Here is a 12918-nt window from a genome sequence, read left to right as displayed (position 1 = left end):
CAACTGTAAATGCAGGATTAAACCATGTCTTTATCCATCGAGACTCTTTAGGTCAAGATTTTCCTCATCTGTGCAAATCTGAGAGAGGAAAGAGTCTGAATTAGAATAAAAATGCAAAGTTTAAATGCTTGCAAGGTTTAACATGCCTTATATTGGTATATATGTTGTGTAACTGTGCTTAGAAATGATAGTCATGAGGTTTACTTCCAGTTATCCAGTTATTGATGTCTGTATGAGGAACAGGATCTGCTAACGGCTAAATCCTGCAAGAACTGCAATAGATGCAAAAATAGCAGGAGTTCATATGCAGCAAAAAGAAAAAGCACACTTTGCATAAATGCATAATTTACAGAAACGGCTCATTTAGAAGTAGCCTTCTTCAAATATCAATATATGCTATGCCTGTGTGAAGTATAACACGTAGTTGCTCTGCTTCATTATGGGTCTGTGTGTGTGTTTTGGTATTTCAAGTTTGGTTTTAGACTCTGAAATAAAATAAAAGGTAAAAGTTTATTTGATTTTCAGTTTAAATTAGATTTTATTTGATTTAATATAAAACCAGAAGTTATTTTTAAATCATGTTAATAGAAAGAACATCAAGTCTTAATGTTTTAGCCAAAAAAGTTTTAGTATTTCTCTTTTTTTTTTTTTTTGTAAAGATCAAATAACTGTAGTTTTTCCAGTTTTAATTTCAATTTTAAAAGCAAACTTGAAACACCAGAATACTGAACAGACCTTCAAGCTTGCAAATCAAAGTACACATTCTGCTTAAAATCAGAATACTATCTTTAATCTGAGGAATACAGACATGCCATACTTGCTGTAGCAGCCCAAATTCAGAAAAATACTCTTAACATTGTCAACTTTAGATATTTACCTTTATGTTACTTAATCAGAAAGGATCAGTTCTGTACCCAGTCTGAATAACAACTTAGAGAAGGAGTAATGTCCTCCATTGATTCCTCTGGATCAGTTTGTTGTGTTTGTCTGTGTTATTAGATCAAGTCTGAGACATATGTTCTGTGTCCTAAATGTTAACCGGTCCTTTGTCTCCCTGAAGAATCAGAGTTAGGGAGAGGCTTGCCAGGGAGGAGGGCCGCCAGAGAAGCCCCGAGTTGGGAAATGTTACCGAAGCTCCGGTTTACCGCCGACAAATTCAGCCCCAGGCTCAGACCTCTACCCGGTACTACCACACAGACCAACCGGCCCCCCACTCGGCCTACTCCCACCTGCACCATCAGCCCCAAGCTCAGCTCACCAGGTCCGGTCCCCAGGGAGGACAAGAAGCCGGCAGTTACCTGTCCATGACGTCTGGTCCTGCATCTAGAGCCGTGCAGCAGCAACAGGTCCAGGAGGAGGAGACGGAGGAGTCTGAGGGTGTGAAGACGGAGGGCCTTCTGAGGAGCAGAAAGGCAGTCCTGCCCTCAGAAATCCGCCGCAGGGAGCGAAGCACAGAGGACCCACGAAGAGGAAGAGGGGATGACGAGGTGGGGATGTCCGGGGTGCAGAGCCTCAGTCAGGGACGGGAGGTAGAGGCAGAGGAACTAGGAAGAGGAGGATTCAGAGGAGGCAGAGGCAGGTGGGATGAAGCAGAGCACGTCTCCCGTGTGCAGGCTGCAGAAACCAGAACAAGAGAGCAGGAACACGCCACGTACATCCACAAAGCGCCCAGAGGAAGCTCCGCCCCTAGCGCAGCCGTGAGCCGGCAGGTGTCAGGTGCTGGCGACGCACGGATGCTCAATCAGAGGAACCTCCAGGACAGTCGTGACGCCAGGGATGGTTTCAGTAATGGAGAGAGTCACCAGGACATCCGTGGGGTTTCTGTGGCCCAGCTCAGACACTCCTACATGGAGAGCGCCACCACCCCCCCGACCAGCCGCAGGAATAACCTGTAGGTGGCAAGTACGACCCTCGGCTAACCGCTGCTCGCTGGCTGTGGAGCTCACGCTTCTTACCTAACACCGGCTGAACGACTAACAAGCAACTAGGTCTGCTGTGGAGTGATTTCTGTTGCACAGTTTCTAATCTTCATGCATTAATCGCCTAACACCGAGCCTCCAACAGTCGCATAATTGTTTTTTTTTTAGTTTTTTTTTTAATGACGCCGTGACTTTGTGCAACTGTTAATAAATCTGCATGGCTGTGCTCGCATTTAAAAAAACAGCAGTGCGATCGAACGCTCAACGCTGTTTAACAAATCCATTTGTTTTCTGCTCCGTCCGTCTCACCACGCTGTATTTTCTGTCTTTCCATCTGTCCGTGCCTCTAATGGGGCGTCCCCCCCCTGCAGCGAGGCGGCTGAAGGGGGCTTCGAGGCCCCGTGGAGAGGGGAAAGGGAGAGGGGGCGCAGACCCCGGCAATATATCAATCCCGGGGAGAGTAGAAAGACCTCAGAGAGGTTTAGGACGCAGCCCATCACCTCTGCTGAGCGTCAGGAGACTGATAGGTACTGCTCTGGGTTGGAGAACGTCCACGTTGATCGTGCATGTGGAAAAATAAAAAATAAATCATGCAAGGTTTTATTTTTTAACAGAAATGTTGATTCTAATCTCGTGTTGGTTGATTATCAAGTTTAAAATCAGATTAATATCATGAGCTGGATCATAGCGCTGCAGGCCAATGGGAATGAAACACTCGTATAATAAACCTGATGTCTGTTTTTATTTTTTTCACTCTTAACAACATTAAGCAAACAGGGGCAAGCTTAAAGGCCGAAGGTCCCGCTGCTCGGGCCTTGGCTAGTGGTCGTCACATGTGACCGCTCAGAGGAAGCATGAATTGGCCTTTGTGGGTGAATCACGCTCCGGGACCATGGAGCCGAGCAGACTTCTGTAATGCCGTCTAATTCTCCAGATTAGTCCGCTTGACTGTGTTTCCCCCTCCATTTCTTTTTCTTTTTTTTCTGTTCCTAACACGCGCCGTCACATTTCCAGCATACCAGAGACTTTTCACTGCATCTCCGCTCCATCGATGACCGACCTCTAACTAGCCTTCCTCGCTCGTTCAACCGCCGCCTTCTCGTTTGCATCGTTTCGTGGATGTTAGTAGTTTTTACTCATTATCTTTTTCTTCTCTTTTGCCTCTTTGAAGGTCCTGTGTGAGTTCAGAGTTTGCTTCAACCGAAGGTAAGTCATCCTTAACAAGGTTGCACGTTTATTTGCTGATAAATGTACTTATAGACGTTTAGTATTAGTTGCATTCAGATACATCTCTACCAAGACAAACAGGACATCTGTACGGTAGAACAAATCAAAGTAAAGTAAATGAACTACTGTATTGGCTGTAATATACTGCAAAAACTGAAATCTAACTAAGATTAAATACCTTAAATCAAGCCTAAATACGCTTGAACATTTGACTCCCTTTCAGTGTTTTGTCCCTAGATTATATTAATCATCTTTACGAACTTGTTTTTGAGATTTTCTTCCCGGTTCTTAGTTCAGTTGATGCTTAAAATTATATCGAGCACGACTCTAAAGGTTTTAGATGAACACGAGTGCAACAACCGCTCTGTCAGAGCTGGTCGTCTTATCATATTAAAACAAACGGATTTCGGCTGAATGCGATTCATTAATTTATTGCGGTGCCGTTAAACTGGATTGAATTAAACACAAAAATGTTATTTGGCAACATGATAAAATTCAATAGTACGATGCAAGACGCAGTCAGACTACCAGTTTTTAAATTGTGTTGATAGGCCAAGTAAAACTAACTTCCTCATACTCACATTTTATGTTTTTAGCATGGTTTTAGGTCCACTGTGTTAATACAGTAGGTCAAAATGAGAAAAAGTCACACATGTAGGTTGTGCTGCAAAGAATGACACCAAACAAGGCAAGGTAAACCGTTTTAAAGATAAATTGTGAAAGGTAAAACCGAAAGTGGTCAAAAAAAAAAAAACGGCCAATTATACTCTAGACCAGAACCTTCATGACTGGGCTGTTATAACTGAATGCGTTTATTTTCACTGGTGTACCTAATGAACTGGCAACTGAGTGTATATTATGTCTGTGAAGGTTCTCAGTCATCCAGGTCATGATAAAGCAACTGGACTTGTAGAGTTTTTTGAGAAGACGTTTCATCCCAGTAGCTTCTTCAATTCCAGGGAACTGGTGGGAAGTTGGAGGTTTAAATAGGAAACTCCTACTGAAACTTGCTTGTTTGTGTAAACAACCAGAAACTGGTCCATTCCTAGGTGTAAGCTGGTAGGAATAATCTTGTATTGCCTGCATCTCGGGCTGAAACGTTTCACAGGTGTACCTAATGAACTGGCAATGAAACAATGAAATCCAGTCCAGATCAATGACGGCGCCGCCTTTAAAGTCTCAACTATTGCTACTGACTAAACTGTTCTCTAAATATTTTCCTTGCATCGACACAAATCTACTTGATTTTGGTCTAAAATCTGGAGAAATCTTTGAGAATAGATAGATTTACTTGTTGGCAGATTGATTTAGCTTATTTTAAGTAACGTATCCTTTTTAAAATTTTTAATTTATTTCATGTTTTTGTAAGCTGAGTGTATGCATGTGACTGTTAGGATTGCTCAAGCAGGTAGTGTAATATTTGATGGGACGTTTACAGCAGTCAAAGTGATGATTTAATCATTTTTGTTCCGTGGTTATTCGGGTTAGGTCGAGGGTTAGGGTTAGGGTTAAACTGACCGGAGGACTCTTGTTTCTCAGATACCAGCACAGATTTAATTACTCTTGAGGTTTTTCCACGTCGTTGGGTGGTTGGATTCACAAGTAAGTGAAGTTACGGCTTCAGGTTGGTTGTAGTGTCTCATCCAGGTCACGGTGTGTCCAAGAAGGAGAACTGGACGTGGAAAATGTCTTTGAGAAACTCTACATGTAGCTTCTTTAGCTCTAAAAGTCTGGTGAGGAACATCTGGGAGCACCTGAAACCCACATGACTGAGGTCTGAAACGACCAGATACTCACCTGTAATTGGAAGAATCTGTTTTGATCCCGTTATCTTTCCTCAGTGAATGGTTCTTTAACAATCCGTTATCAGCCCGAGGCTCAGCAGTCTAGAGGTGTGAAGAGGGGTGAAGCTTTAGATAACAGATTATGTCTCCGTCCACTTCTGCTGCCCTCGTTTAAGCTTTGTGTTGTCGTATAATACTGTTTCAGGTGCTATTGTCCGCCATTCTGTGGTAAACACTGACTATTAAATCAGGATAATTAACACGGCTTCAGCCAAATGACTAAAATGTGACTTTTCAGTGGCTTCACATCAACGCTCCAACAATAGCCCAGAGGCCAGATGACTCAAATCTTCTTATTTGTATTTAACGGGGAGTTTACAGAGTCATTAATGGCGCTCACAGTAGCACAACAGCAGCTTCACCCGGAGCTCATCTGCTTCTAATAAACACACACTCAGCTGGGACGCCAATTATATGGAGCAGAGTTCAGCTCAGCGGCGTCAGTCAAAGGGAATAGCTGTTTGGTGATGTCATGACATATGTCTTACAGAGAGTGAGAGTGTGTGTGTGTGTGTGTGTGTGTGTGTGTGTGTGTAGTCAATCCTCTCACACCTGTCTGGCTTCTCACGTCTCCTCAAATGACGCCACTCACAGGTTTAGTGTTTGCTCTCAGCTATCTGGCCAGACGGTGTTGATGAGTGAGTAATGATGAAGTCAAATGTAATGATATCATGATGAGGGGGACGTGTACACACCGATCAGGCGTAACATTATGACCACCTTCCTAGTTTTGTGCCTTCAAAACAGTTTTGACTCATCAGAGAATGGACGTGGGCCTTCTGAGGGTGTCCTGTGGTGACTGGGAACAGGATATTGTTAGTGGGGGGGGCCTCTGTGGATCAGGAGTGTCATTGCTATGGGGTGGGGGTGCCTGGTCTGGTCTAGGTGGGTGCTACATGTCTAAGTAACATCCACACCAATGAATGCCAGGTCCAGAAGTTTCCCAGCAGAACACTGAACTGTCACAAGACGGTTTAAATGTTATTTACTTCTCCTGTCAGTGGTCATAATGTTGTGGCTGATTGGTGTATATGCATTGTGCGTACAAATTACTGGTTAAAAACAAGAAAGCACATTGTCCAACATGCCACAATGCCTCGTCCCTTTTTGTCTCCGTCTCTGCAGCAGACGAGGAGAAGCTCGATGAACGGGCCAAGCTGAGCGTCGCAGCCAAGCGTTCTCTCTTCAGGGTGAGTTTCAGCTTCATCTTCGTCCTCGTCCTCTTTGTTTTCTTTCATGCCGATTCTAAAAAAAAAAAAAAAACACCAAGCTCAGACACTAAGCCCAGTCTTGGACACAAACACGGACTCCATCAGATGTTTGTTTTCTGTCCTCTCGATAGTTTGAGGATTTAGAAATGAAACGTTTAGATGAAACTGATCCTGAAGCAGCCTGAGCTCAAGTCAATAAATACTTTTGATTTTGAAACGTCTTTGATAACAGATATGATCTTAATCCACTCGTTGATCCGTCTTTAATCTTTGTCATCCTAATTTATCGAGACATATTCATGCCTCTGTGCATAGCTGAACGCTAACGTCACTCTTCTTGCAGACTGTCCTGCAGGGGTTTAAAGAAAGGTGCATTGTTCTGTTGATTATTTATTAGTCCTCCGTGTTTACTCTCCACCCAGGAACTGGAGAAGAGCATTGATGGAGGAATTCCTAAATTACGGTCCAGGAACGCAGCCGTGGACCGGAGGCTAAGACGAACGCAAGACCGATCTAGAACTCAGCCGGTCACCACTGAGGAAGTCGTCATCGCAGCCACGTAAGTTTATTTCATTTGAAGCTACGGTTTAAGGACTAGGCACAAAATTATTATTTAAAAGAAAATCAATCTGCAGTTGAAACATAGAGCTAGAGTCAAGATATAGTTAGCTTAGCTTAGCTTAGCATAAAGATGGGAAGACGGCACGGGAAGCTGCAGATATAACTCCTCATAAACGCTACTTGTATTTTTGCACATAGTATACACTCACTTGCCAGTTCATTAGGTACACCAGTGAAAATAAATGCATTCAAATATAACAGCCCAGGTATGAAGTCTCTGGTATTCAGCATTAGTTGAACCATCTGGGGCCTAGAGTATAACTGGCCGTTATATTTAATCTTAAAAACAGTTTACCTTGTCTTGTTTGGTGTCATTCTTTTCAGCACAACCTCACATGTTTGGCTTTTTCTCATTTTGACCTTCTGTATTAACACACTGGACCTAAAACCACTAAAAACATAAAATCAGAGTAGGAAAAAGTTAAATCTGTCACTGTGAAAACAACAAATATATTTAACGAACCATTAACTGAGAGGGCAAATTTAAACGGTAAATTTTGAAGGCTTATGTGCAAGTTTAGCAAACAGTTATTTACAATTATTTATATTACAATGCAGCCAATGCATCGTAATATTTTCTGAACAACTATTTACAACCATTTACAAAATAACCTCAATCAATTCTCAAAACTAGCTCCTCTCTCGTCTTTAGCAACCATTGCCATGTAATTTTCTGATTGGCTGATTGATGCATTATTCCACCAATAAGAAAGGAGCTGTCAGGTTTTGTTTTGTTTTTTTGATTTTTGCTTTCGAGTCTTTGAAACTAACAATATTCAGGGAATAGCATGGCGTAAAATATTTATAGTCAGTCTAGTTTTACTTGGTCTATCAGCACAATTTAAAAACTGGTATATAGTTTGAAGTTAGCACTTTCTACACAAGTTGAAACAAGTTAAGACTCAGTGAGACAGCGTCTTGCATCGTACTATTGAGTTTTATCATGTTGCACTGACACATGTTCCTATTATTTTGACATTTTAGGCCAAATAACAGAAACATTTTGGTGTTTAATTCAATCCAGTTTAACGGCACCACAAAGTGCATCCTCTAAAATGATCGTACAGTTGAATTACCACCTTTCTGACGCCGTTTCTACTTCATTTTCAATCGTGTACATAATGTTTTGTCAAGTGAGTGGACGTCGGAAGTGTTGGTAAATAAAAAACAGCTAGAAGATCTACTTAAAAGAAGACCCGTGCTAATCGTTTCCCCCCGTTTCCAGTCTTTATGCTAAGCTAACTCCAGACTTAACGTACATGAGAGTGATGGAATAGAAGGTATATGAATATGAACATGTGGATTCTTCTCAAACTATTCCCTTTGAAAGTCCAGTTCAAGTTATTTTGGGGTCAAATATCTCTATAAACTATCCTCATGCCTCGACACTAAGAATAGGAAAGACAGCAAGACTTATGATGTGTCCCAGAAAAGGGCAGCTGGACTTGTAGAGGACGTTTATATATATATTTTAGGATACACCGTGACCTGGATGACTGAGAACCATCACCGACTTTATAATCTATTGTTCTTCCACCTGTACTGTCGTTACGTTGTCATCCTGAAATCTAATCCACCACCTTTTCTGTTCTGGATTCAAAAATTTCATTTCTGTGTGAACCACGAATTCTGAAATGAAATTTTAATTTGCACCTCCAGCCGTTATCTCTAAACTCTGATGTATTTGCTATCTGAACCCTTCCTCACCTGTAAGTCACCTTGTTTGTCATTTTGTTTTTTTGTATTTTCTCTGCCTACCTACCTATCTACGTGTGTGTTCCTCCTGTCCCTTGACCCCTGTAGCGTCCCCTCTCATGCGCCACAAACGGTGGCCGTCCACACCGCTGTAGCACGCCTCCATAGCCCCACCCTAGCTTGCAGCGCTGCCCTGCCGCACAGGTAGACGGCGCGACACGTGTGCACGGATATGAGCGCTCACGTTTGACCTGCGGTGTTCTGACTAACGTGTTTGATCCGTACTGGTGCTGCTGATTCAGCGTGGTTCTTCTTTAACCTTTAGGATGGAGTTCTTTTGGTCGTGTAAAGGTTTGATGCTAATGTTTTCAGAGCGCTCCTGTGTGATTAAAGGAAACTACATGGTTGAATTGTTAAATAACGCACAAGAAGAAGGGGTTTGTTTGGTGTGCACTACTAACCCTGCATGTCTAAGAAGCCTTTTTTGCTTTTAAGACTCTTACAGTATGGGGTTAGATGCTTAAAGATCACGGTGCTGTAGCATGTCACTTACTATCCTGCATGAGCTCCTTTTTCAATGCTTACCAGAAGTCTCCCTTTCTCCTTCCTTTTTTCTCTTGGGTGTGGTGCGCCCCTCAGCCTGCAGGCGTCCTCACAGCGGACCGCGGCTGCCCGGGAAGAGGCCCGGGAACAGGCCCGGCAGATGCAGGACACACGAGACGAGATCCAGAGCTCCAAGCAGGCGCCCTCAATGGAGGGGAAGGTCGAGAAGCAGAGTCAGAGTCAGGGTCAGGACGAGCCTGATCTCTGCACGCTCAGCTTGGCAGAAAAGATGGCGCTGTTCAACCGGCTGGCTCAGCCCCCGACCAGGGTCACCCGAACCAGGGGGGACACGCGCCAGCGCAGGGCCAACGCTCGCTACCAGACCCAGCCCATCACACTGGGAGATATGGAACAGGTGAGGCAGGGAGAAGCGGCGTTGTTTGTTGTTTTTTTTACCAGAAGAGTGGAGTTAAACTTTGATTTGTGGATTCTTTTTCATCATTACGTGCTCTTGTTTTATTTTATTTATTGTAAAAATGAGAAAATGTCCTGTTTTAAGAAAGTACTGGTGCAAAATGATCAGTCAAGTAGAAGTTTCAATACATCTAACACAACTATTGTTAACTGGAAAAATGAAGGCAACCAAGTTAGCATATATTGAACTAGCTATGTACAAAAACTATTACTTTATAAGCAAGTAGCAGGTGTAATAAGGTTTATGGTTTATGGGACATTTGTAACAAGTAGATGTTAGATTAGAAAACTGTGGAAATTAGCTAATTAGAAATGGAAACACTAATTAACAGCTAATTAGCATGTTTTAGCATGCTAAAATGCTAAACTATGACACCTGCTAAATGAATGTTAGCATACCGATGCTAACATTAAAAACAAATGCGTATAATGTTATTTTTTTAGTTTATTTTTATATTTTGGATGTTGGTTTAACAGAACGACGCTTTTAAAATAAAAAAATACGTGATGCTGGGAAGAAGAATAATAATAAATAGAATGAAACTATGAATTTAGAAGTAAAAATGTAATAAGCTGAAGGGGGAAAAGAAATTAAACTCTATTTAGATAGAAGATATTAGCTTTCTTTAATGTTTTAGCATGCTTATCGCGTATTAATGTTTATTTATCAGATGTTTACGTACATAAACTGATCAAAATAGATCCTTTTTTTATTTTTATTTGTTCCATTGGTTTTCAAGACGCTGCAGAAGAAAAGAAACTACATCCTCCGTCTCGAAAATTGAAAAAAGAAAAGATTTAAAACGTTCCTTTGCTTGTGTCCGTGCCGTCGGTGTAGACAGTGTCCGTCTTTGAATTCTTTATCGAGAATTGTTTCTGCTCCAGGAGCTCTCAGACATAGACACGGGGGATGAACAGGATCTGTGTGACAGCCCCGTAGAGCACCAAAACGTAAGGTTCCTCAAGAACAAAACCACCGCCTTCGCCTCCGCCTCCGCAAGGCTGACACAGCCGCAGCGCTTGTCTCAGAAATGACCAGCCATTTCTGTGAACAGCTGTGTGGCATCTCATCTTATTTTGTGGCTCGTCTCCACGTTGGTGTGATTTCACTATGAGTGTACAACATGCGCATGGGCCCCGGCTTCTGATAAAGTCCTGACTCAACGCTGTTTTCAATAAAGAGGCTGCGTGATGTGTGGATGGATGAGGGGTTTGAAAGACGCCTCTGTGGTGAAGGAGAGGAGAGGAGAGGGGGAAACGGTTTTATCTGCGGTTAGGCATCACTGAAAGCAGCCTTTTGTCATTAGCTCGTTTGAAACTCGTTGCACATAAGAAAGAAAATTGGTGCGGGAATTTAGACGGAAGATTTTGCAAGACCATGGACATTTACTGTTGCTTCTCATTCACTGCTCTGCAGAAACGTCAGGTTAGTTCTGATTTATTAACGTTTAATAAGAGTTAGATACTTGATAGTGTGAGTTCTGGCTTCAGCTAGATGCACTGTGTGTAGGGGTACTGCTGGCATGGCTTTTGTGATGTGGGCTGCGACTGGCTGGCGAAATAGGCTGCCCTTTGATTTTGATGGTCAGGAAGTGTGGTGAGTCAGTCAGGCTGAGATTAGTCAGCGTGATTCTCTCAAGTGTTTGTGTGTGCACTTTGCCTGACCCGTTCCTCTGCCTCAGCAGCAAACTGACCCACTTCTTTTTTTTTTCTTTTTTTGTTTCTAACATCCTGGTTGCACAGCTTCAAAATGGTGCAGGCTCTCGCTATGGACACCTCCCCTCTTCCTCGCCGTCCTCCGCACTCAGAGCAGGAGGCACCGTGTCCACCGACCACGCCGGAGACATCCACATCACCAGGGCAGCAGTCGCCCCCACCTCTGACCGGTCTCTGACCCGGGAATCCTCGGACCAGCACGGATACAGAGTCCCGTCCCAGGGTGAGGACAAAGCTGATCTGGGATCGGGAAAGAGGAAGCTGCCATCCCCTGAGGGAGCCATCAGACAGGCTGCTCCTCACCAGCCTCAGACTGAAAGAGAGAGGAGAGAGGAGGAGGAGGTGGAGGAAGAGAGGGAGGAGCTGCAACAGCAGCAGCAGCGGTGGCTTTCCAGAGGGAGAGAAGAGGGAGGTGTTCAAAGCTCGGAGAGCCACATGCTCCAGGAGGAGCAGGAGCACCGGGGGTATCTGAGGGAGGAACGATACCACTCAGACACCCAGAGAACCAGAACCATCAGTGGAGGTAAAAACTTTGTTGTGTCTGTTATTTTTCCTTTAATGTTTACTTGTGCATCATAAGTTTCTAACATCAAGCTTTGCAAAGAACAGTATCAGATAATAACACTAAAGAAAACAACTTGTTCCCAGATGTAGTTGGTTTTGTGGTAATGTGCAGCTGGATATTAGTCCGTGGTACATGTTAGAATTTAAGGGAGACGTGGGACGTTTGTTATAAATAGTTGTTCGATGTTAGTTTCCCTTAAAAGAAGAAAATCATCAACAAAAACTGTGGTAATTAGCTAATTTTATGCTAATTGGTGATAAATATGCTAACATTTGCATTCAAGAGTAATATTTTTCATTTATTATAATTACAACTGGCCAGGGTAGAACTGTTTGGAAAGTAACTGTGGATTTGACCATGGTTTATGCTAATTAACAACTATTAGCTTGCTAACAGGCTATAAGATGTTAGTTTTTAACCCGTTAACAGTACTAATTAGCTCGTTTTAGCATGCTAAAATGTTATCTGTTATCTTTTCTTGGATGTTTACTTGTCCACTGCTAGTTTACACCATCTGGCTACGCTAAGACCAGTAGCTACCCAGCAACCGTGGTTTATGCTAATTAACAAATGTTAGCTTGCTAACAGGCTACATCAGTGAGCATTTCCACATTAGCCTGTTACGTTTATAACCCTTTATTCATGCCTGTAATTCACAACACAGGATGTGAGGAGTGTTTGTAGTTGTAAGATGTTAGCTTTTAGCCCTTTTACAGTGCTAATTAGCTCGTTGTAGCATCGTTTAGCAAAACTGCTTGCGTTATGTTGCAGAACTTCTTCTTTGTGACCTTTCCTATTGTCTTTCTTTTAATATTTAGGCTACCATCAGTCTATGCTAATACCAGTACCCAGTAGCTGTGGTTTATGCTAGTTAATGAATGTTAGCTTGCTAATAGGCTAAAATGTACTTTACCACAAAATGGTGTTAACTTCCTTAAACACTTTAACAGTGCTAATTAGCATGTTTTAGCTTGCTAAAATGATAAAGTGCTAGTGTACTGATTCATTTATTTATTTTATTTTATGTTTATGATGTGGGTTTAACAGAACAACGGTTAAAAAATAAAAAAGTAAGCAAGGTGATGCTGGCAAGAAGGCTTTAA

At 42.6% G+C, this 12918-nt stretch overlaps 1 protein-coding gene across 1 annotated transcript in view; it reads left to right on the top strand.

The window, feature by feature from the left end:
• Positions 1-12918, top strand: part of svila (supervillin a) — a gene marked incomplete at its 3' end in the record, with an annotated part of 48648 nt that overhangs the window by 15887 nt on the left and 19843 nt on the right. The window contains 7 exon segments of the mRNA XM_084566563.1: positions 1061-1891; positions 3091-3125; positions 6116-6180; positions 6624-6760; positions 8626-8721; positions 9157-9475; positions 11278-11773. Of these exon segments, the coding sequence (XP_084422689.1) occupies positions 1061-1891; positions 3091-3125; positions 6116-6180; positions 6624-6760; positions 8626-8721; positions 9157-9475; positions 11278-11773 (1979 nt within the window).

The sequence above is a fragment of the Chelon labrosus genome, assembly GCF_963514085.1.
Source record: "Chelon labrosus genome assembly, chromosome: 18".
Lineage (NCBI taxonomy): Eukaryota > Metazoa > Chordata > Actinopteri > Mugiliformes > Mugilidae > Chelon > Chelon labrosus.
The sequence above is the reverse complement of the archived record's forward strand: the minus strand, read 5'-3'. Positions and strand labels throughout refer to the sequence as shown.